The sequence below is a fragment of the Panthera pardus genome, unplaced genomic scaffold (genome assembly GCF_024362965.1).
Source record: "Panthera pardus isolate Hobbes unplaced genomic scaffold, ASM2436296v1 HiC_scaffold_12, whole genome shotgun sequence".
NCBI classification, from domain to species: Eukaryota; Metazoa; Chordata; class Mammalia; order Carnivora; family Felidae; genus Panthera; species Panthera pardus.
The window spans coordinates 109,498,753-109,521,207 of record NW_026526677.1 but is presented as its reverse complement, the minus strand read 5'-3'; the positions used below and the strand labels follow the sequence as shown (position 1 = coordinate 109,521,207).

The 22,455-nt window shown below is 39.3% G+C and overlaps 1 protein-coding gene across 1 annotated transcript in view; it reads right to left on the bottom strand.

Moving 5' to 3' along the window:
* GUCY1A2 (guanylate cyclase 1 soluble subunit alpha 2) overlaps window positions 1–22,455 on the bottom strand; it is a 324,265-nt gene that overhangs the window by 107,126 nt on the left and 194,684 nt on the right. Inside the window, exon 5 of the mRNA XM_019469312.2 lies at window positions 21,923–22,408. Coding sequence (XP_019324857.2) covers window positions 21,923–22,408 — 486 coding nt within the window. The remainder of the gene's footprint in view (window positions 1–21,922; window positions 22,409–22,455) is intronic.

Genomic DNA, 22,455 nt, shown 5'->3' with positions numbered 1-22,455 from the left:
TCTGGTTTTGGTCCCTCAAGTCATTAAAAACAGAAAGAGGAGAGAAAAGTTGAGAGAGGCACAGAAAGGAGAAGAGAGATGTTGGAATGAGTTGGAGGCAGATGAAGTCTACAAATGAATATGTCTTTTCTCTCCTGGAATCTCACAGAGCACTTTGTCACCTGGTTATGATCAGGTAGGCAAAAGGGGGCTGAGAAACATGCCACACTCTGCATGAGCTCATTGACTGTGGCTAAGAACACGTAATTCCCAGAAAGGACACCCTATTCACCCTTGTTGAGAGGATAGAGCCACACCTGCCAGCCTAATCACCTCTCTGACATCAGGTATGGTTCCTGAGTGACAATGAAAGGAAGGGAGGTGGAAGAGGTTTCCAGTGGTTGGTAGGGAGCCTGAGTCCACAGGTGGTTCTGAAGGTCCCTGTCACCTAGAAACCAAAAAATGGGGTCGCTGGTGCTCTGGACACAGATTATCCAAAAGACTGACTAGAAAAGGTAGAGCATGGCACAGGCCTTCATGAAGACTTATCAGTAGCAAAAAAGCTACTGGAAAGTTTTGGATTTGGGTAGATTGAGAGGTCCCTTACTTTTATCCTCTACCTCATACAAGTTCAGCAGCTCTCCACTGTTTATGTCCCTGTTTCCAGATACTCAGCAGGGTGGGTGACATGGGCTCCTGGCCAAAGATGAAAATTCAGGTGTTGATGGCCAAGCACAGGTCTTGGGGCCATGGCGTTATCCACTGGAAGATGAGCAACTTGCCAGACATTAAACATGAACCTAGATTTTCATTGTTCTTGTGGTTGTGGGGCTTGAAGATACAATGATCCTCTTCCAATATGACTGTTAAGTATCTATATCAGAAGCAGGCAGGAAGGCCTTGACACAAAGATTCAAGCAATGGAGATAAAGGCAGTGCTGTCTTTAGTATCATTTCCTTGGCTTAGACAGATGATGGCCATGTCCACACAAGCTACATTAATGATGATGACAGCACTGATGGAGCACAGAGACCAGCACATGCACAACACCATAGTTGCCCAAACAGAGGTCCGACTAATGATGGCAGGTAATCTGGGGCGAGAACAATTTCCAAAGGCAGGCGTTAACCACATGAGTACCCAAAGAGCTTGAGTATCTCCATGGACTGCCCTGCTGAATGTGGTCTGATTTCCCTTCACAGGGTAGTTACTCCTGTACGAACTGGGCTATAGTTCCCCATTAGTAATAACAATTGTTTTGTCAGATTCTGGGAGGCTGTGGTCTGAGGCAGTGATGAAGGTGAAGAAGCTACAGGTGATGTCCTGCTCCTGTAGATGAAGGGTGGGGTCGGAGGTGGGCAAACGGTGCTGATCCTATGTTTCAAATGGAAAGAAATGACACCTGTCCAGAAGATATGACCTCATCATACTCTTTAATGATCGCCTTGTTTCTGCAGTAAGAGTCTGTCCAAAAGAAGACCCTGAACTTGTAGCCTGTCCTGGGATGTCTGAACTCTTTCACCCTAATTGGTATAAACCTTAGCAAATCTGCATTGGAGCTCTTAAGTGTTAGGTGGGGGTTGGCTCAAAAGGCGAGGTCCCACAAGGCGGGTATATTTTGGTTGATGAAACTTGTGCCCTCACCCAAGTGCCGCTGCATTTACCCCAACTTGGGATTCAGGTGGAGAAGGCCCTGCCAACCTGAGCATCCATGGTCTCTAACTCCACACTCAAGAAAGTCCCTGAAGAGATCATGTTCAGGGCTCAAGGTCCCCCCACTTCCTTTACCTCCACCACTTTATTCTCCTGAACCATCTCTCATCTGAACATCCCTTCCTCATCTTCTCCTCTACCTCCTCATTCATTTTTCTTCTCCAGGATTCCAATCTCTCCACTGGCTCCTCATCCACTACTTCCTTCTGCTGCCACTGAGAGAGAAGGTGGCACACTCTTCAGTCATCACCTGAGATCTCTATGACACTGTGAACCAGATCTCTGTAGGCATTCCACCTGGCATTACCAGGGTGTAAAAGTAGATCACTCACCAGTAACAGAGGTACAGGAGAAAACTGAGGCTTCACAGGTGATGGCTGGCAGAATGCAGCAGCCTGTATGGCCACACCCTGCCACCCTAACTCTAAAGGAGGGGACACCACTGAGGACACCAGTACCTGGGATTAGACAGAACAGTAACAACTGAGCACGAAGGGCCTCTATCTCCCACAGGGGGACCAAGAAGCAGCCTCCACCTCCTTAGCACATTCATTTTCATCAGACGCTATGTTGGGAATCCACCTCCACATATTTATCCCCTTCCTATACAACGATTACCAGAAAGCAAAATTGTTACCCTGTCCTTTTTAATTTTTTTTCAGATCATCTTATAGTCAATCCAATATTAGCAGTTTCATCATAAGTCTTATTTTATGATGTCAAAGACTGATATTCTGGAAATAATTTTGATGTTTTAATGAGTTAATGTTGCAAAGGCTAGTGCTCCATGCTGGTCCTTATGTGGTCATTGGCAATAAGAACGAAGGTGTGATGGGTCATTAAAGTAACGTCCTATTACTTCTAACTTTCTATGGATGTTACCTCTTGTCACACAGGAACTGAAAGTTCTCACTTGGCATTGTCATTAACTGGAACTTCAGAGAGAGGAGTGAGTCTCTGTACACAAACACTGACTCTTTGCACAGTCTCAGGAAAATAAAAGTTCGTGCTCCTAAAGTCAGCTCCCATTTTTACACCTGGACTGTTTTCCCCACTACAGCTTTAAAATTCACAGCCTGATTACCACCAGACATCCTGAATCAGCAAACGGGTTGAAACCAGGTTTATTTACTCTTTTTTAAAGGCCTTGAAAACCACATGGATGTGCTCATTATTTTGAAAGGAGATGTCTCATAACGAAGAGGAACTATTTCTACCTCACTGGGTACACAGCTTGGAGGGCATGTTCCTAACACTACAAACTAGACAGACAAAGTCTATCTCAAGAGGAAGCCCTCACTTTCAAGTTTTCTTTCCCTACTTCTGAGTGCGTAACTGGCATACAAATACCCAATGGATAAATTTCTCTCTTTAGCATGGTATTACATTGGTGTTGGGAGTGTGTGTGTGTGTGTGTGTGTGTGTGTGTGTGTGTGCATGCGCGTGCACGCACATGTTTATATTCTCCTCCTACTAGATATGTACTTTACTTTTTATATGCCTGGATCCTAGCACAGTAGCAGGATCGTTTTTATGAGTTTTACTGAATGCTTTAAATTGTGTCTGATTTCTACAGGTTGGAATTGTAAAGTTTTCCAACTCAAAACTCAGGACCACCTACATAAAAATCACCCAGAGGGTACTTGTTAAAAATCAGACCCCAAAGGTCCCACACCTAGATCTACTAAATCAAAATATAGGTATAAGGCCCAGCCATCTACATTTTCACATGTTCTCAGGTATATTTGTGATTTTCGAAGTTGAAGGACTTCTCTTATATTACATGAACTAACAACACTACAATATTTACCCAGATATTCACCTTTTCTTTAAGACCCAAGGAGAAGAAAAGAAAAAGAAAAAAGAAAAGAAAGAAAAGTACTCCTACCCTTGAACTCCAGTCATTCCCATATACTCCTTCTTGGTCTTCCACCCTATCCCATAGGGCAATAAACTTCTGCAAAGATTTCCTTGTCAGAACTTTCAACAAGTCCTAGCCCAGGCATCACCCCAGCCCCCCCAACACACACCCAAAATGCTGAGGGTCATTTTGCACAATAGGTATTCAATGATCCAAAACAAGTTTGCTAAGTTCAATTAATGGCTGTATAATCGCTTAGCAATTCAAATGGAAACTACTTTAAGGATTTACTGATAAAGCTACTTAAAAACCCCTCATTCTTTAAAAAAAAATCTGTCTAATTACACTCATTTTGGTTGACGTTTCTGACCCAAATACTACTTCTTTTAAGGATGTCTCTACAGTGCTCAGCTGATACAGCACTGGAAAAGAGGTCATGGATATAAATAGAACAGTGATTTGGCCTGGTAACTACTCCCAAATGAGGGAAAATAGATTCCAAATGACTGCCTATCAAATAAAGCTCTTCTGGTAATATGCTCAGTAGATCTAACAATATAAACTCCAGTTTCTTCCCAGGAATCTCAACCATGTGGAAAATGCTGCTGTCAAGCCCCAGGTTATTTACCATAAAAGTTATTGAATACCGGGTCACGTGAAAAAAGAAAAATATATTGAAACATGCAGTCAAAATTTCTTTCTAAATCTTCAAGTTAGATGTGGGCAACTGAAAATTTCTTTCTGCTGTCCAGCAGGCTATCCTGTAGGATCATCAATGATAGGGCTCCAACTCTCCACTTTCATCCCCCACTACCACTTTTACTCTATGCGCCAATCAAAATGAAGAACACAAAGTTCTTTGCCAACTTCCCATATCTCCCACCACCATGTTTATACTCAGAATTACTGCTCTACTTGAAATCATCAACTATTTACTCTTTGTAAAATAATTACTGTCTATCACTTTCAAGAGAAGTTTTCCAGGGATTCCTGATTTGCCAGAACTTTAAACATTGCCCCTAAAAATCAGTGAATGTCTGCTATATTTTCAGTAAACACATAATGAGTGTAAAATTAAGTGAATTAATGTCACAAAAGTGAATAATTTCAAGACTTATGATAATGCTACAGTAATCAAGACCTTGTGATACTAGTGAAGGAACAGACAAATATATCAGTGGCACAGAACAGAGAACCCAGATGTAGATTCTCAGAAATACAGTCAACTGATCTTTGACAAATAATGAAAGGCTGGGCACCTGAGTGGCTCAACTGGTCAAGTGTACCACTCTTGACTTCTTAGCTCAGGTCTGACTCTTGACTTCAGCTCAGGTCATGATATCATGGTTCATGAGTCTGAGCCTCACATCAGGCTCTGTACTGACCGTGTGGTGGAGCCTGTTTCCGAAATGGTCTCTCCCTCCCTCTCTGCCCCTCCCCCGAGCATGCTGTGCTAGCTCTCACACACACAAAATAAACAAGCAAACAAAAAAGAAGCAATGACAACAAAGTGGAGCAAAGATAGCTTCTTTAACAAATGATACTGGAACGAGTAGATATCCACATGCAAAAGAATGAATCTAGACAGAGACCTTACACCCTTCACAAAAATTAACTAGAAATGGCTCACAGATCTAAATGGAAAATGGAAAACTATAAAACTACTGTAAGAAGAAAACCTAGATGACCTTGGGATATGGTGATGCCTTTTTACATACAATACTGAAGACAAGATCTATGATAGAAATAACTGATACACTGGACTTCATTAAAATTAAAACCTTCTCTACAAAAGACAGTATCAAGAGAATGAGAAGACAAGACAAAGACTGGGAGAAAATATTTGCAAAAGACACATCTGATAAAAGAACTCTTATCCAAAATATAGAGAGAGCTCTTAAAATTCACCAGTAAGAAAATAACCCGATTGAAAAATGGGCCAAACACCTTAATAGACATCTCACCAAAGATATACAGATAGCAAATAAGTATATGAAAAGATGCATCACATCCTATAGCATCAGAGAAATGATAAATTAGATAAATGAACAAATAAACACGGTCCATACAATGGAATATTATTCAGCACTAAAACAAAATGAAATATCAAACCGTGATAAGACCTGGAGACTTAAATGCATATTAGTAAGTAAAAGAAACCAATCTGAAAAGGCATCATACTTTATGATTCCAACTATATGACACTGTGGAAAAGGTAACACTATGGAGATAGCAAAAAGACTAGTAATTGACAGTGACTGGTGAGTGAGGAGGGGGATGACTAGGGATAGAATTTTTCAGGCATTGAAAATACTCTGTATATTAGAATGATGAACATATGTTGTTATACATTTAATCAAACCCATAGAATGTGCAATACAAGAGTGAATCCTAAAGCAAACTATGGACTTGAGGTGTTTATAATGTATCAATGTGAGTTCATCCTTGGTAAAAAATCATTCTGGTGAATGATGCTGACTGGGTAAAGCTACGGGGCCAGCAAGTATATGGGAAATTTCGGTACCTTACTCTCCATTTTATTGTAAACATAAAACTGCTCTAAAAATATTAAGTCTTCTTTTAAGAAGTGCATGGTGAAGCCAAATAAGCAAATCAAATGAAACTGTTTCATTACAGATTTGTTTCTTGAAGCAAGATTATCTAATCTCCAAAAATTCTAATAGTTTCAGGTATCAATATAATTACTATCTTTTATCCTCCCAGATTAAGCTTTCCACAACCCCTCTTCCATGAGTTAAATGTGTCACATGCCTCCAAGTCCATTTCCATGCTCTATCTTTGCCTTCCACACCCCCTCTTCCATGAGTTAAATGTGTCACATGCCTCCAAGTCCATTTCCATGCTCTATCTTTGCTGATCCTTTAAATCCTTCAGTAGAAAGTGATCTTTGCTTCTTAAAGAAATGCAATAAAACTTGGCCGCAGCATGGCACGTTGTACACCACAGTCACTCGTGTTTGTACTTTGTTATCATCCTGTCTAGATTACTAGGCCACTTGCTTTTGCAAGCAAGGATAGTATCTAAGTTATCTTTTTAAGTCCTGCAGGGGTTAATAGAGCGCTAGAATAGTAACGCTTAGAGAATTATGACTGAGTCAAACTGTATTATAAACATCTCTATCAAGAGCTAGGTCAATATAGATAATATATAAACTACTTTCAAAATCAAAGTCATCGTTAACAATCAACTCACGATGAGCCTACCTAATGCCAAATCAAGAACATATTCAGATCAGCAGGTGATTTGCATGAATGGAAGGATTTCCATTAAGTAGACAAAATTAACTGCTTCCTTCTGGTTTCCATCAATGACTCAAGCCTCTGATACACACCTGCCAGCCCAGGTAATGCTACCATCATTTCTCACTTGAATGATGGCGATAATATCCTTATGTTCTGCTTTTGCTCTGAAGATCTATGCCCACACCACTGAGAAAGTGATTTTGTTAATTCTTTATTTTTTTAATGATTTCAGGAATAGAATTTACTGATTCATCACTTACATAGGACACCCAGTGCTCATCGCAAGTACCCTCCTTAATGCCCATCACCCATCTAGCCCGCCCCGCCCACCTTCCTCCAGCAACCCTCAGTTCTTTCTCTGTATGTAATAGTATCTCATGGTTTGCCTCCCTCTCTGTTTTTATTTCTTTTTTTTTGCTTCCCTTCCCTTATGTTCATCTGTTGTGTTTCTTAAATTCCACATATGAATGAAATTATATGATATTTGTCTTTCTCTGACAGACTTATTTCATTTAGCATAATACATCCTAGTTTCATCCACAATGTCACAAAAGGCAAGATTCCATTCTTTTTAATGTCTAAGCAATATTTCATTGAATATATATACCACAGCTTCCTTATCCATTCATCTGTCAATGGACACTTGGGCTTTTTCCATATTTTGGCTATTGTCAATACCGCTGCTATAAACATTGGGGTACATGTGTCCCTTTGAATCAGCATTTTTATATCCTTTGGATAAATACCTAGTAGTGCAATTGCTGGGTCATAATGTAGTTCTATTTTTAATTTTTTGAGAAACCTCCATACTGTTTTCCAGAATGGCTGCACCAGTTTGAATTCCCACCAACAGTGCATGAGTGTTCTCCTTTGTCCATATCCTCACCAACATCTGTTGTTGTGTTAATTTTAGTTTCTGTGACAGGTGTGAGGTGGTATCTCACTGTGGTTTTGATTGGCATTTCCCTGATGATGAATGATGCTGAGCATTTTTCATGTGTCTATTTCATGTGACATCTAACTGGATGTCTTCTTTGGAAAAGAATCTATTCATGTCTCCTGCCCATTTTCACTGATTGATATGATAAAGTGATTTTGATGAAGCAAATCTACTTGTGTCACTCCTCTATCCAAAATCCTTCCATGACTTCACTTTGATCCTATGATTAAGACCAAATTCCTTAAAAAGGCTAAAACACCAGGTTCTAGCTCCTACCTATCTTTACCTTGTGCTACTCTTCCATTATTTCAGTTTGACCACAGTGATCTTCATTTACTTGTTCCAACTTAATCATGTTCCTTTCTGACTCACAGCCTTTGCGGATCCTGACCCCCCCACCCCCACCCCCTGCGTACAATCCTCTGTTTCCACCATCCTTCCTACCTGGTTAGCTCCTCCTCATCCTTAGATCTCTACTTTAAGGTCACCTCCTCATGGATGCCTTCCTGAACTCCTAGGCTAAAGTGGATGTCTCTATCACAGGCTCTCATAGCACCATTTAATCTTTTCTCAGTCATTTTGTAGTAGTTTATAATTATGTATTTTTTTGAGAAGTGATTCTCTGCCATCCTCACTAGACTATGAACTCCATGAAGGCAGGTATTATGTCCATTTTGCTCACTAGTTGGCATGCTGGTGACATGTGGTAGGTGCTCAAGAAACATTCCTTTAAGGGATAAATGGGTGAAAGGGGTTGGTCAAGCTGTGGACCTCCTTAAGATCATGCAGCCTTGAGACCCCCACAAGCAGCCTTCTGGAAGAGATAAAGCCTAAGCAATGTTAAGTCCACAACCTATTATCTTTGTGACCTCAGACTATTTCTTTAACCTTTTTAAGCCTCATTTTCTTCCTCTGTATAAAGCAAATAATATCTATTTTACAATGCTGATGAAAAGATTAAATTTTATACCTCTATAGTGATAGCCATAATTTTAATTAAGTAATCATTAACTGTGTCATTGTTTAATGTCTATCCCCAATGCTCAATTTATAAGCACCAAACAATATGGACCATGCCACTATGCTCCAATGCCTAGCTCAGTATGTAGAACACAGTAGGTGATAATTATTTGTTGAAGATAAATCAATAAACATATAAAAAGAATTTAGCATGGTACCTAGCTAAATTAGGCATTCAGTAAATATCAATGTCTACTATAGATTGAATGTTTGTGTGCCCCCAAATTCCTATGTTGAAACTCAATCCTCAGTGTGATGATATTGGGATATAGGAGGTGATTAGAGACCTTTGGGAGGGCTCTACACTCATGAATGAGATTTGAGTCCTTATAAAAGAGACCACAGAAGGTGAACATCCTTGTCCCTTCCACTATGTGAGGACATGGCAAGAAGACAGCCATCTATGAGCCAGGAAGTGGATCCTCGCTAGACAGTGAATCTGCCGACACCTTGATCTTGGAACTCCCAGCCTCCAAAACTGTGAGGAATAAATTTCTGTTGTGTATAAGCTACCTGGTGTGGTATTTTTGTTATAGCAATCCAAATGGACGCACACACTCTTCTTCCCTCCCTTCATAGCAAATTCCCCAAGACATTCCTTCTAGCCCCGCTGTTCTTTCAACTGGATGGAGGTGGAATCAGTTGTTTGCACTGTTCATTAATTCACAAGGTATTTACTGCAGATAGTGTTATTATGTGGAAAATTCAACTGAATTTATAATTTTCCAAATAATAACACTCTCTTTTTTATGGGCAGAAAAAAATCCCAACAACAATGATCTGTTGAGCACAATTTATGTGTCAACCACAACAAAATGTTCTGTAAATACTACTGTTCTGACTTTATAGAAGCAGAAGGTAGGCACAGATATGTTACATGACTTAATTAAGTAACAAAGAATTAAAATGAGCTTCCCATGCTTCTGTTCAATACCCTTCCCCCTAGTCTTAATTGTCATTGCACATGAGCAAATTCAACAGTCCTCAGCAGGCCTCCTGTGATGGTCAAAGAAATTTCTTTCATCATACAGCTGAAATATGCCCTATTGTTTATGAGACAGTGAAATGAGCAATGAAATTAGGTTAAGTTATGCTTTCCATGACAGCATAAAAAAATCTATACAATATCAAACTTTGAGGGGCACCTGCGTGGCTCAGTGGGTTGAGCATCTGACTCTTGATTGCAGCAGCTTGGGTCATGATCTGAGGGTCATGTGATTGAGACCCAAGTTGGGCTCTGCACTGACAGCTCAGAGCCTGCCTGGGATTCTCTCTCTCCCTCTCTCTGTGCCCCTACCCCTCATTCACTGTACACAAATAAACAACCTTAAAAAAATATATCAAACTTTGAGTACTCAAGGAAAATAGGAAATTAAAAATATTGCTTTGGACTCTATTAAGAACAGTATTATCTTAATAGGCAGCTTTAATACATTGCAACATCTTGGCACATGCATGTGCACGCACACACACACACACACACACACACACACACACACAGAGCTGGATCAGAAGTCCAACAAGAGTTTTGCTTCAGCTGATTTCTCATAGTTTTCTAAATTATTAAAAATCCTGTTAACAATTTCAAAGCTTGACCACTCTCAACAATAGCCAAATTATGGAAAGAGCCTAAATTTCCATCAACTGACGAATGGATAAAGAAATTGTGGTTTATATACACAATGGAATACTACATGGCAATGAGAAAGAATGAAATATGGCCCTTTGTAGCAACATGGATGGAACTGGAGAGTGTGATGCTAAGTGAAATAAGCCTTACAGAGACAGACAGATACCATATGTTTTCACTCTTATGTGGATCCTGAGAAACTTAACAGAAACCCATGGGGGAGGGGAAGGAAAAAAAAAAGAGGTCAGAGTGGGAGAGAGCCAAAGCATAAGAGACTCTTAAAAACTGAGAACAAACTGAGGGTTGATGGGGGGTGGGAGGGAGGGGAGGGTGGGTGATGGGTATTGAGGAGGGCACCTTTTGGGATGAGCACTGGGTGTTGTATGGAAACCAATTTGACAATAAATTTCATATATTGAAAAAAAATAAAATGAAAAAAAAGAAAAAGAAATAAAAGGCATCCAAATTGGAAAAAAAAACAATTTCAAAGCTTGAAAAATGCATCAAAATATGTAAACATTTATAATCAAATACCTGAATTTAAGAGAACAAAGTTAAATTCTCATTTTTTTTACTTTAAAAAACATTTACAAAAATAAACCCAAATCATTTCAAATTTTTCATATTTGAATAACCAGTAATAGAGAATCAGCAGGTTGATTTTCACTTTAGGAACATTCTCCCAGCCAACTACATACAGCTCCAACATTGAGTATTAGAATCTTAGAATCTTGTGGAATGATGTGATCTTTTGAGATTTGCTCCTATCTATCCCATCAAAAGATCACAGCCTGTGTCTGAATTACTCCAGTAACCAGAGCATATAGCTCTAGCCAATGTATTTCATTTTGGGAAACAGCAACTTTCGTAAGGATAGTCTACTGTGCCTTAAGTATTTTTTTTAACTTCTGCATAAGGATTCTCTTTAGCTTCCTGGAGCCAAAGAGAACAAATCTTTATGAAATCCAACACATATTAAAAACTAGTACAGGGGCGCCTGGGTGGCTCTGTAGGTTGAGTGTCCAACTTTACCTCAGGTCATGATCTCTCATGGTTGGTAAGTTTGAGCCCCGCATTGGGCTCACTGCTGTCAGTGCAGATTCCACTTTGGATCCTCTGTCTGCTTCTCTGTCTGCTTTTCCCCCGCTTGCACTCTCTCTCTCAAAAATGAATAAACATTTAAAAAATAATAATAAAATAAAAATAATACATATTTGTTTAATGCCTTAAAAAAGGAGACCTAGTTATAGTCTTAACTCCAGACTAAAATTCAAATCACAATTTAAAGACTCAAACTCAACCTTCAGCCATTATTTCAAGAGCCTTGTGTTCATAATAAAGGGTTTTGGCTATTCTTTCTTTTTGCTCTCTGAACAGTCCTGTGATGTACCCACTGTTTCATTCTAAAGGTATGAAATTTGCCTCGTGGTTGTCAGTTACTGGATGCAGGATACCACATTATGAAATATATATATAAAAGCTAGAACAACCTTTGGTCCTAGTTCTGCATCTAACTAATTAGGAACAGTAGCTGTCTGATATGTGAATGATCTCAACCACTGTTTTCTACAATATGAGAATCACATTACATTTCTGCTACATAGCATTAATTAAAGGTTAGTGAGGAAGATAATGGAATCAATCCGATTCAATAAGATTTGCAGATTGCACTGAGGCTATCCTATCAGATAAGTGAGAGGCAGCTGTCCTGTCTAGAAGACCAATTTCCATTTTAGTAAACGCATCCAATACCCAGGTATTACAAACCTTGATGGGAATATAACTGACATATTCACATTCTAAAGCTTGCCAGAAATCCTCTGCTAAATGGCCTAAGGGTAACAGAAATGATTATATAATGTAATAATTTTTTACAAAGAAAAGTTGATATCTGTAAGTGAAAAAAAATTAAGTTTATTCATTTATTTTGAAAGAGAGAGAGAGCATGAGCAGGGGAGGAGCAGAGAGAAAGAGAGAGAGAGAATCCCAAGCAGGCTCTGCACCATCAACATGGAGCCTGACACGGGCTTGAACCCATGAACTGTGGGATCATGAGCTGAGCCGAAATCAAGAGTCAGATGCCCAGTGAACTGAGACACCCAGCTTTCCCTAAGTGAAATTTTTAAGTAAACATATTGAAGTAACTCACTAGGTGGGAAACTTAAAATTCCAAAGTGTACACAAACTAAAAGCTAGTTTCTCATAGTGTTCTGATAAAGGTGTTAGTGACAAGGGCAAGCATGCTGTTGAGCTCAGAGCTTAACTTCTTACAGCTTAATACATAAAAGACATACACTGTGTAATAACATAGGCCCCATAAAGGCTAGTGAAAAATCTTTCACTTGTATCATGAGGTAACATTTACCCTTGTAGATACAGGAAATTCTAGCAACATGGGTTAATATACTAAGAAAACTCGCTAGAGACTTGTTATCATAAATTTCCAGACTGTTTTTAGAATTGATAGGACTTTCCTTGGTGTCTTATCCAATCAGGCTGCAAATAACAAAATACCATAGGCTAGGTGGCTTAAAACACAGGAATTTCTTGGGGCACCTGGGTGTCTCAGTTGGTTGAGCACCCAAATCTTGATTTGGGCTCAGGTCATGATCTCGTGGTTCGTGAGTTCTAGCCCCGCATCACACTCTGTGCTGATGGTGAGCTACCTGCTTGGGATTCTCTGTCTCCCTCTCTCTCTGCCCCTCCCCTGCTCACTCTCTCACTCCCCCTCAAAATAAATAGATAAATTAATTAATACAAACAAACAAACAAACAGGAATTTCTTTCTCGCAGTTTTGGTGGCTCGGAAATCTAAGACCAAGGTGCAGCCTGATTTGGTTCACTGGGGAAGGTGGACCTCCTGGCTTGCAGAGACTTCTCCCTGTGTCCTCACTTGGCAGAAAGAGAAGGAACTCTGGTCTCTTCCTCTTCTTCTAAGGACACTGATCCCATCACAGGGCCCCTTCCTCATCATGTCATCTAATCCGGATCCCCCTTCCAAAGGCCCCACCTCCAAATGCCATCACAGTGGGGCTTAGGGTTTCAATGAAAGAAGTTGGGGAGGACACAAGCATTCAGCCCATGACACCTGGTAGCATAAAAATCAACCACCATCAATCTCTTAGCAGCGTCCACCACTCTTGAGGTGATTAAAAAATCAATAGAGATAAAAAGAACAACCCCCAAACACTTTGTTTGATCAATTCAGCAAGACACTTCATCAATTTTGATTTCTGCTTGGCAATCCACGTTATCTTAGCCTTCTCTCTATTTCAGAATTTGCCACAACACTAAAAGAAGACGGTGTTTGAATATCGAAGGAAAATCATTCAGGATGTCAGATTAGAACATAAAAAAACATTTTAAGTTCCGTTTCATAGTGTTGGTAACACACATCGCACAAGTCAATGTTACTTAAAGAAGCACTGTTATCTTCATAGATGCCATATTGTAACTTGGGTTATTCAGATAAAAGTGCAGACAGACTATGGGCCCGTCTTCAGGAATGAGGATCCATGAGGCTCCAGTAAAGGTCATACAAATAATGCATCTCTGGGAGCTTCGCTCTTAGCCCTCATTTCACCTCTCTCCATACCCTTCCTTCATAGACTTTCTCTGGCATAAAATGTAATTCTAATAACCAGAAAGAATGAACCCAAGAAAATGAGCATTTTATCTATTTCTAATAATCACTGACCACACAGTTATTCATGTACAAACACATGCACATCCAAGCATGTGCCTATCAAACACCCACCCCTCTACTCACCATATATGCCCAGAAACACCTATGTGAGAAAGGATAGTTAACATTTACAGTCACTACTATGGACCAGACACTGTAATAAGTACTTTATAGGTATTTCATTTAAAAGCTCATAAAATGAGGGGCGCCTGGGTGGCTCAGTCGGTTAAGCGTCTGACTTTGGCTCAGGTCATGATCTCACAGCTCATGGGTTTGAGCCCCGCATCAGGCTCTGTGCTGACAATTCAGAGCCTGGAGCCTGCTTCAGATTCTGTGTCTGTCTCCCTCTCTCTCTCTCTCTCTCTCTCTTTCTCTCTCTCTCTCTCTATCTCTATCTCTAACTCTCTGCTCCTCCCCTGCTCACACTCTTTCTCTCTCAAAACTAAACATTAAAAAAATAATTATTAACTAATTAAAAGCTCATAAAATGGAACTATGAGAAAGATGAAACTGGTCTGTTTACAGACGGTGGGACTGAAGGAGAGCAGTTGACTAAGCAGTTAAATGTAGAAAGACCAGAACTCCAGGTAGTGGACTTTCGGGAACACTGGGATTTAGTCACTTTAGCAGACTGTGATGCCGAGAACATGCAAAAGCACCCAACCTCCTTCTTGTTTCTCCCTTATCTCCAACCCCAGTGCTTGCCAAAGGCAAAAATTTAAAGGCAAAATCCTCGTCGGGAAATTTCTAGGGCATTATGGTATTTTGAAAGTGACAATGCAATCCCCCTAGTAGAAAAGATATCAGAACGGAACGCTTATCTGCAACTTTCACCTTACCTTAGAAAGCATATAAATTAGTTCTTCCCTACTCATTAAAATCAGGCTAAAAATATATACTAATTTCCATAACATTTTTATAGGCTTCTATGGGAGTCATACCCTGTTATCAAGCGAACAAGTCAAACATGTTTATTGAATGAGTGAATGAATGATGAGAATATATGTATTTTTTACTTCAGAAATTCCTCTTTTCTAGACTTACTAGAAGACACTGTGACTTCATTTCCAGCAAAAATAAATGGCACTGATGTGCTCCAAAGCACTGAAAAGAACTAGTATAAAGTGTTCGTAGCTTTTAATTTCAAAAGTATATGCACTGATCGTTGAAGCAGAAAATACGTAAATGTTGGGGGTGGGGGGGCGGAAATGAACCAGTCACCCACTCCTTATTAAATGGAACTGGCACTCAGTGCTGGGAAATGGAGTAAAATGATATACATGTATTTCTAAAATTCCAAGAATAATCTAAGCACTTAAACATTTTAAAAGGCTATTTTATCATAAAATAAAACAAAGGGGAAAGGAGGCACTTGGGTATTTTTTTCCTGCAGAATCACATTCACGCTAGACTGATAGCCTTGAGCTCCTGCTTAATTTTCTGAAAGCTGGCTGCAGGGCCAGTGAACAAAGACTTTAGTAGCTCCATAGTGGCACAAGATATATCAAAATTCTCAAAGCATAGAGTTGTGTGGCCTGGTAACTTCATGTGCGAAACGTCTGCTTTCAGTTCCTACTAAGTAGGTTAAAGATGGGGATGCCAGTCCGGTACAGCTACCTGCCCAATTTACAAACCTCTAGCTTATCCATGCAAAGCAGAGGCAGTCTTCACCAAAACGTCTGAATCTGAAGGGATACATGACTCTCAGTTTCCCTGGGGTATTAACAACATGCCTACTCACACCTGACCACTGACCGTCTGCTACTGGGTAGGAAACCTTCCTACTGCGGATATGTATCACTGTTCGCTTCTGCATTCTGTATTCATTTTTAGAATGTACAGGCTTTTCCCCACATAGTAGTTAAGGAGTTACAGTTTAAAAGGAGTGTATAATTAATAGGCAGACTGAACAATTTATATAAATTATGTGAAATGTATATCATGTTAATGGCTTTCTAGCCCTTTTTATTGGTACTGTATTTACTGAAGTTTGGAGGTTATAAAGTCAACAGTGTTTCCATGGGCCTTCAGAGATTTTCAGAACTCAAGCTACCTGGCAATTTTCAAATTCTATTAACATCAAGAGTGTCCCCAAATATGTTCTACTCACTTTCAAGAATGGAAAGAATTAACCTGCTAACTCTAGTATCTCTGTGGGTCTAAATCCTGTTTCAGCATTTAAAAGCTCAGTGGGGGCGCCTGGGTCAGATGAGAGACTGACTCTTGGTTTCCGCTTAGGTCACGATCTTGTGGTCTTGTGAGTTTAGCTCCCTGTGGGGCTCTGTTCCAACAGTCTGGAACCTGACCAGGGTTCTCTCTCTCCCTCTTTCTCTGCCCCTCCCCAACTCATGCTGTCTCTGTCCCTCTCAAAATAAATAAATAAATTTAAAAAATGATAAAAGCTCAGTGGACATCTCTACATCCTGTGATGAGGTTTCCATATTTGGTTACCTGTTGACTCTACCAAGAGGGTCCTATGCATCCTCTGGCTCTAATGCTGATGCTGGTCAGGGAAGACTCTAGTTCTGTATCAGTTTGGCCTGATGCCTGTCTTCATACTTGCTGCCTGGACACACTGCCTGATTTCTGGTTCCTGTAACCCAGCCTCCTTGTGCTCTGTGCCAAGGTTTTGTTCCCCGATGAGTCTGGATTTCTGTTCCTTCCTACCTTGCTGTACAGCTTTTCCACTTGAACTTAAACTACTTGCATTCCCTTGTCAATATGAACTTTGTGTTGTTCTTCAGACGCTCAACATCAGGTTCCCTGACCTAACAGATCGGTCCTGGCATTTTCTGGCTGCTGCATCGTGTCTTTCTACCCCTTCTCCCCAACCCAAGCCTGGCAGTGTTACTCAATGTTTAACTTCACTGACAGCTGCAAACCAAGTTTTCAGTTTGCAATAGAAATGCTCCTTCTACCCCCACCACAAAAGAGGAAAGGATTTTATTACTGGTATTCTTTAAGGGATGCCTGGTCAAAATGATTTTAAAAATCAACTTTTATTCAATTTTATTATTTTAAGATTATATTGCCTTTTGCCTACACTAGGGATCATTGGTCCCACTGTACCATTTCCGACATGTTATTTATCCATAAAATTAAGAGAGAAGATGCTACTGATTTCTGACCAAAAAAGGAGAATGGCAGAGGCAAGAGTCCCCAACTTTTAAATGCAGCTTCTCAAAGCTCTGAACTATTTGCTCCTGGAAGGGAATCGGGCAGATTTGGGCAAAGTGGTCACATGATTTTTCTTCATCACCTGACATGATGATCATGTAACATCGTTTTAACAACAGTTCCACTTTATTATTATTATTATTATTATTTTACCTTTGAATAGATCACAGCCCAGACTTGTGACAATATTGTAGGCTTTAGAACGAGACAAGCTGTGGTTCATATTCTGATTTCTGAGTCACACTGTCTGGATTCTTTAACCTTTCTAAAACTCCATTTCCTAACCTGAAAATGGAGATCAAGAAACAACTCCACATGTTAGTCATGGGAGATGCAGTTAGATATTTTATTCTTTTCTCATACACACTGGATGCGCTATGGGTATGTATATCCAAAACATACAAAGCAGTCACATGAGGCAGATTCCCGTATGTCCAGATATACCTGTCTGAAAACTAACAATGGTGGCTACCATGTACATTTACTACTATGGAGCAGTTGCTGTTCTAAGCATTTTGCAGGGATCAGCTCATTGAAAAACAACTCTGAGGTAGACACACTTAGTATCTGAACCTGATAGGTTACAGAAATGGAGAAGAGTGAAGTTTAAAAAGTGGCTGCAGGTGTAAAGATGAGAACTCTATGAAGAGCATTAAGAAAGCACTGGGATGCTGCACTGTTGCCTAAGTGGAAAGCGGAGAACTAAGGGCTCACTTACCCTCCTTGCTTATCCCTTATTTCTAAGTGATGGGTTTGCCAGAGATAAAAATATAAAATGAGGCAAAACCCTCATTATTCAATGTCATTATCACCACCATCACCACCACCATCATCAGCATCACCATCATCACCACCATCATCACCACCATCATCACCACCATCATCACCACTATCACCATCATCACCATCATCACCACCATCATCACCACCATCACCACCATCATCACCACCATCATCACCACCATCACCACCACCATCACCACCATCATCACCACCATCACCACCACCATCATCATCACCATCATCACCACCATCATCACCACCATCACCACCATCATCACCACCATCACCATCATCATCACCACCACCATATTCATCATCACCATCATCACCACCATCATCACCATCATCACCACCATCATCACCACCATCACCACCATCACCACCACCATCATCATCATCATCATCATCACCATCATCACCACCTCCACCATCCTCATGATCTATATGCCAATGATTTAAAAAGTTAGAGATACTGGCTCTTTCTTCATCCCCTACACCATATAAAACCCAAGGAGCAAAATGTTATATTGTGCATTATTTATGCCAACTTTTTACTAAATATTTGCTTTTCTAATCATAAAAGGATCAAAATTATAACCCATGCTTCCTTCAATTTACCTAACTTTTACTGAGGATCCATATACCTGGGACATCTTGGCAGCCAAGTGCTGTAAAGGCTTTAATTTTCTCAATGCCAGTAATATGCCCATTAAAATATCTAGCTTCCTCCTATACCTCCTTCTTTACAGAAGGTTTACTCCTCATTATGGCCTAATTTAGCTGAATCCTAACCCTGGAATTAGAGTCCATCCCTGCACCATCTTCCCTAACGATAGGAAAGCATGGAATAATAACATGATCAAGAAAAGGACAACCATCAATTTGGAAAGGGGAGTCTCACTAGGCAATAGCAGGCTTTGAATGCCCCCTTGTGGGGCACTCTCTCTAGGTCTTTCTTGGTATTCAGATTTACCTGGTTTCCTTTCACATTTCCAACATAAAAGTGGGTTCCACGGGGAGCCTGGATGGCTCAGTCAGTTGAGCCTCCAACTTTGGCTCAGGTCATGATCTCACGGTTAGTGAGTTCAAGACCCGCGTTGGGCTCTGTGCTGACGGCTCAGAGCCTGGAGCCTGCTTCGGATTCTGTGTCTACCTCTCTCTCTGACCCTCCCCCATTCATGTTCTGTCTGTCTCTGTCTCAAAGATAAATAAACATTAAAAAAAATTTAAAAAGTCGATTCCACCATATTTTTCCTCATGATACGATTATTCCAGAAAAATTCTACATGTAATTTAAATCCAGCAAAAAGTCTTCTTAATTTTATGAAATCAGCAGGTATCTGGTCCTTTAAGAACTGTACCACTTTTGGAATTTTTTTTCAATAGTAATTAGAAAATGAGCAGATAGCTCATGGTACAAAAGAGCACTGTGTAAATTTTCTAGAAAATAAGCTGATCTGCTTATGATGATTAGAAATCTCAGATTAAGCATATAAGAGGACTTCTACTTTATATTCCTCCTAACGCATTTCTCACAATGTATGTTGTTTTATCTTATACAAGGCTAATATTCTTTCTTTATTTAGTCTTTCCCTCTGTGTGGCCATGCCATCATCACTCTGGCTTCAACACATAATGTTTTCCTTGTCTGAACCCTAAATTCAACCCATATAAACCTGAGGAGACATCAAAGCTGGCCTAGATACCTATTTAAGATACATACACATACTGGCATCAAAGACATGTTAAAAACACCAGGCCTTAAAATAATATCACTTTATAATTTATTGCTAAAATTTCCAAACAAGTTCAGTTTAAGAGAATTTGTGAACCAGGAATGTTTGTTTCTCTTTCTCTCTCTTTCTCTATCTCTCTGATAGATATAGATATATATAGATATATAAACACATACATACATACACACACACACACACACACACACACACACACAAAGATGGAAAGCCCAGTCTTGAGCATCAGGGAAATAGTAGATCCATTTTATAAGTTAAAACTTGCTGATAATTTTTTATCACTGTATGGAACTGCCCATGGTTAATATATATATATATTAACCATGGGCAGTTTTATATATATATAAATATATATATATATAGTTATATATATATATATATGGTTATATATATATGGTTATATATATATGGTTATATATATATATGGTTATATATATATGGTTATATATATATATATGGTTATATATACGGTTAATATATATATACACACACATATATATATGGAAAAATTTGAGGCTCACACAGAAATTCCCATATTTTTTTCTGTGGGGTATCCTAGCTTATTTCAAGGTAAAGGAAACACGATGTTGTGAAATCTGTATTTTTAAACCTTCAAATTGTTGTGGTACCCTCAGAAGATATCACATACCTTCTTTTCTCAAAACCTTGACACTTATATTTAAATCAAGGATTCCCTTGGTTTTTCAAAGGAGAATCTGTTTATCTGTTTATCCTTTATCTGTATCTCATTTAGTTGTAAAAGCTTAGAGCCAAAATAACATGACTACTTTGGTTGGAGAAAGCTAACACAGCAAATCAGGGGTTCACAGAGGAAGGAGATTGGTGGTTGCTAAGATTAGTGCAGTAGAGCCCGCAGCCTGGAGAAAGGCATGTGCTGGCAAATTCAGGCCAATCTGTTCTACCTTTTGGAAATCACTGAGTGTAACAGTGACAACTCATTGTAGTGTCTCTCTGGTTTAAGATCAGACATTTGGCTATGTCTACCATACATTATGTAACAATAAATTATAAGGAAGTTGAAGATAATTTATAAGAACTTCTGTACAAGGCAAATCCTGCACATATACCAAACACTGAAAATTCACCTTGCCAAAGAGACTCACTAAAATATTCAGCAGCAGCTACACATTATACATAATGGCACCAAAGAACACCTTTCTCCAAAGGAGAGACACCTTAATGAAAACACCCTCTGGGATAATAATATCAAACTACAATGTTTCTTTCCAAGTCTTCTTATGTGCAGATCATGCTATGAAAAAAAAAAAAAGTAGCAGTCTAGGTGGTTTAGTAAGGAAGAAAATAAAAGCCTACAGTTCACTACTGTTCATTATACTAAAGTGCTTTCTGTCCTTTATATAAAAAAGCCATATAACCTGACATTGTGTAATCCACGTGAAATTCTTTGTAAAGTTACAGAATTATTCATTAGGTAGATATGATTCTGAATTGTTCAAGATAGCAGTTTTTAGTAAGAAAATAGTAAGGAGTTCACCAAATCAGACCAAAAAATGGTGACCCATTTTCAAAGCTCTTCCTTTATTTAGCTTGGAAGATTAAGATGCTTCCACTAAAAACCACTGGTCATTTGGTAATAGCTAGAACATTTCTAAGTATCCCTTTAGAATTAGAGGGTTATTTGACAATGCACTGCCAAATACCGATTAATCATCATATAACTGATAACGCAATGCATATTTTAACATAACTTATTTCTTACTAACTGTCAAAATACAATACTTAGTTTATATTGGAATCCTGTTCTCTAAGAAAGACTAATTATGATGTTGTGCAAAGTTGCCTAGAATTCAGCAATTAAATTCTGTAATAATAATGTATGTAGAGAACTAGATCTGTAGAAGTTTTCCTTACTGAGCAATATTATGATTTGGTTACCTATAGTATGTCAATACTATGAATTGACTCACAATGGAAGTTCACTCATTAAACAGAAATACCTGTTATTTGGTATAAAATTTCTAAATTAAAGAGATTTCCATCATTTACTATCAAGTTTAAGTACCAAAAGAAAATTATACCCATGCAATTTAATTTACTATTAAAAAGTATTTGTGTACAAGCAATTAAACCCAAATACCTTGTAAACATCCAAAAATCCACACTGGTGGTCAAATCTGGTGTACAGTTCATTCAGCATGCTGATCACCTGCATGGGGGTACACTGGGCACAGATGGCTGTGAAGCCAACAATGTCTGAAAAGAGCATGGTGACATCATCAAACTTTCTGGCCTGCACCTGCTGTCCTTGCCACAGCTGCTGAGCTACATCACCAGGGAAAATCGAATACAGAAGATCCACTGTTTTCTTTTTCTCTTCTTCCAGGGCCTGGTGAGTTCTTTCCAAGGTCGCCTTTAATTTATCCATCCTCTTCTTCAAGCCATCTTGGGCCTTGGCCTGCTCGCCAACCAGAATGACATCTCGGGTGGCATCATGGATAGGGATGTCTGAGAGATGCAGCCCTCGGCCCATGAGTTCATCCAACTTGTCCACACATGGAGAGCCCAAGAATAAGATGGAATTTGACTCTGGAACATGGATCATCTGTCCCTTGACTTCCATCACCTGCAAAATTAACATGAAATTTTCATCAGCACTCTTCATACAAGTAG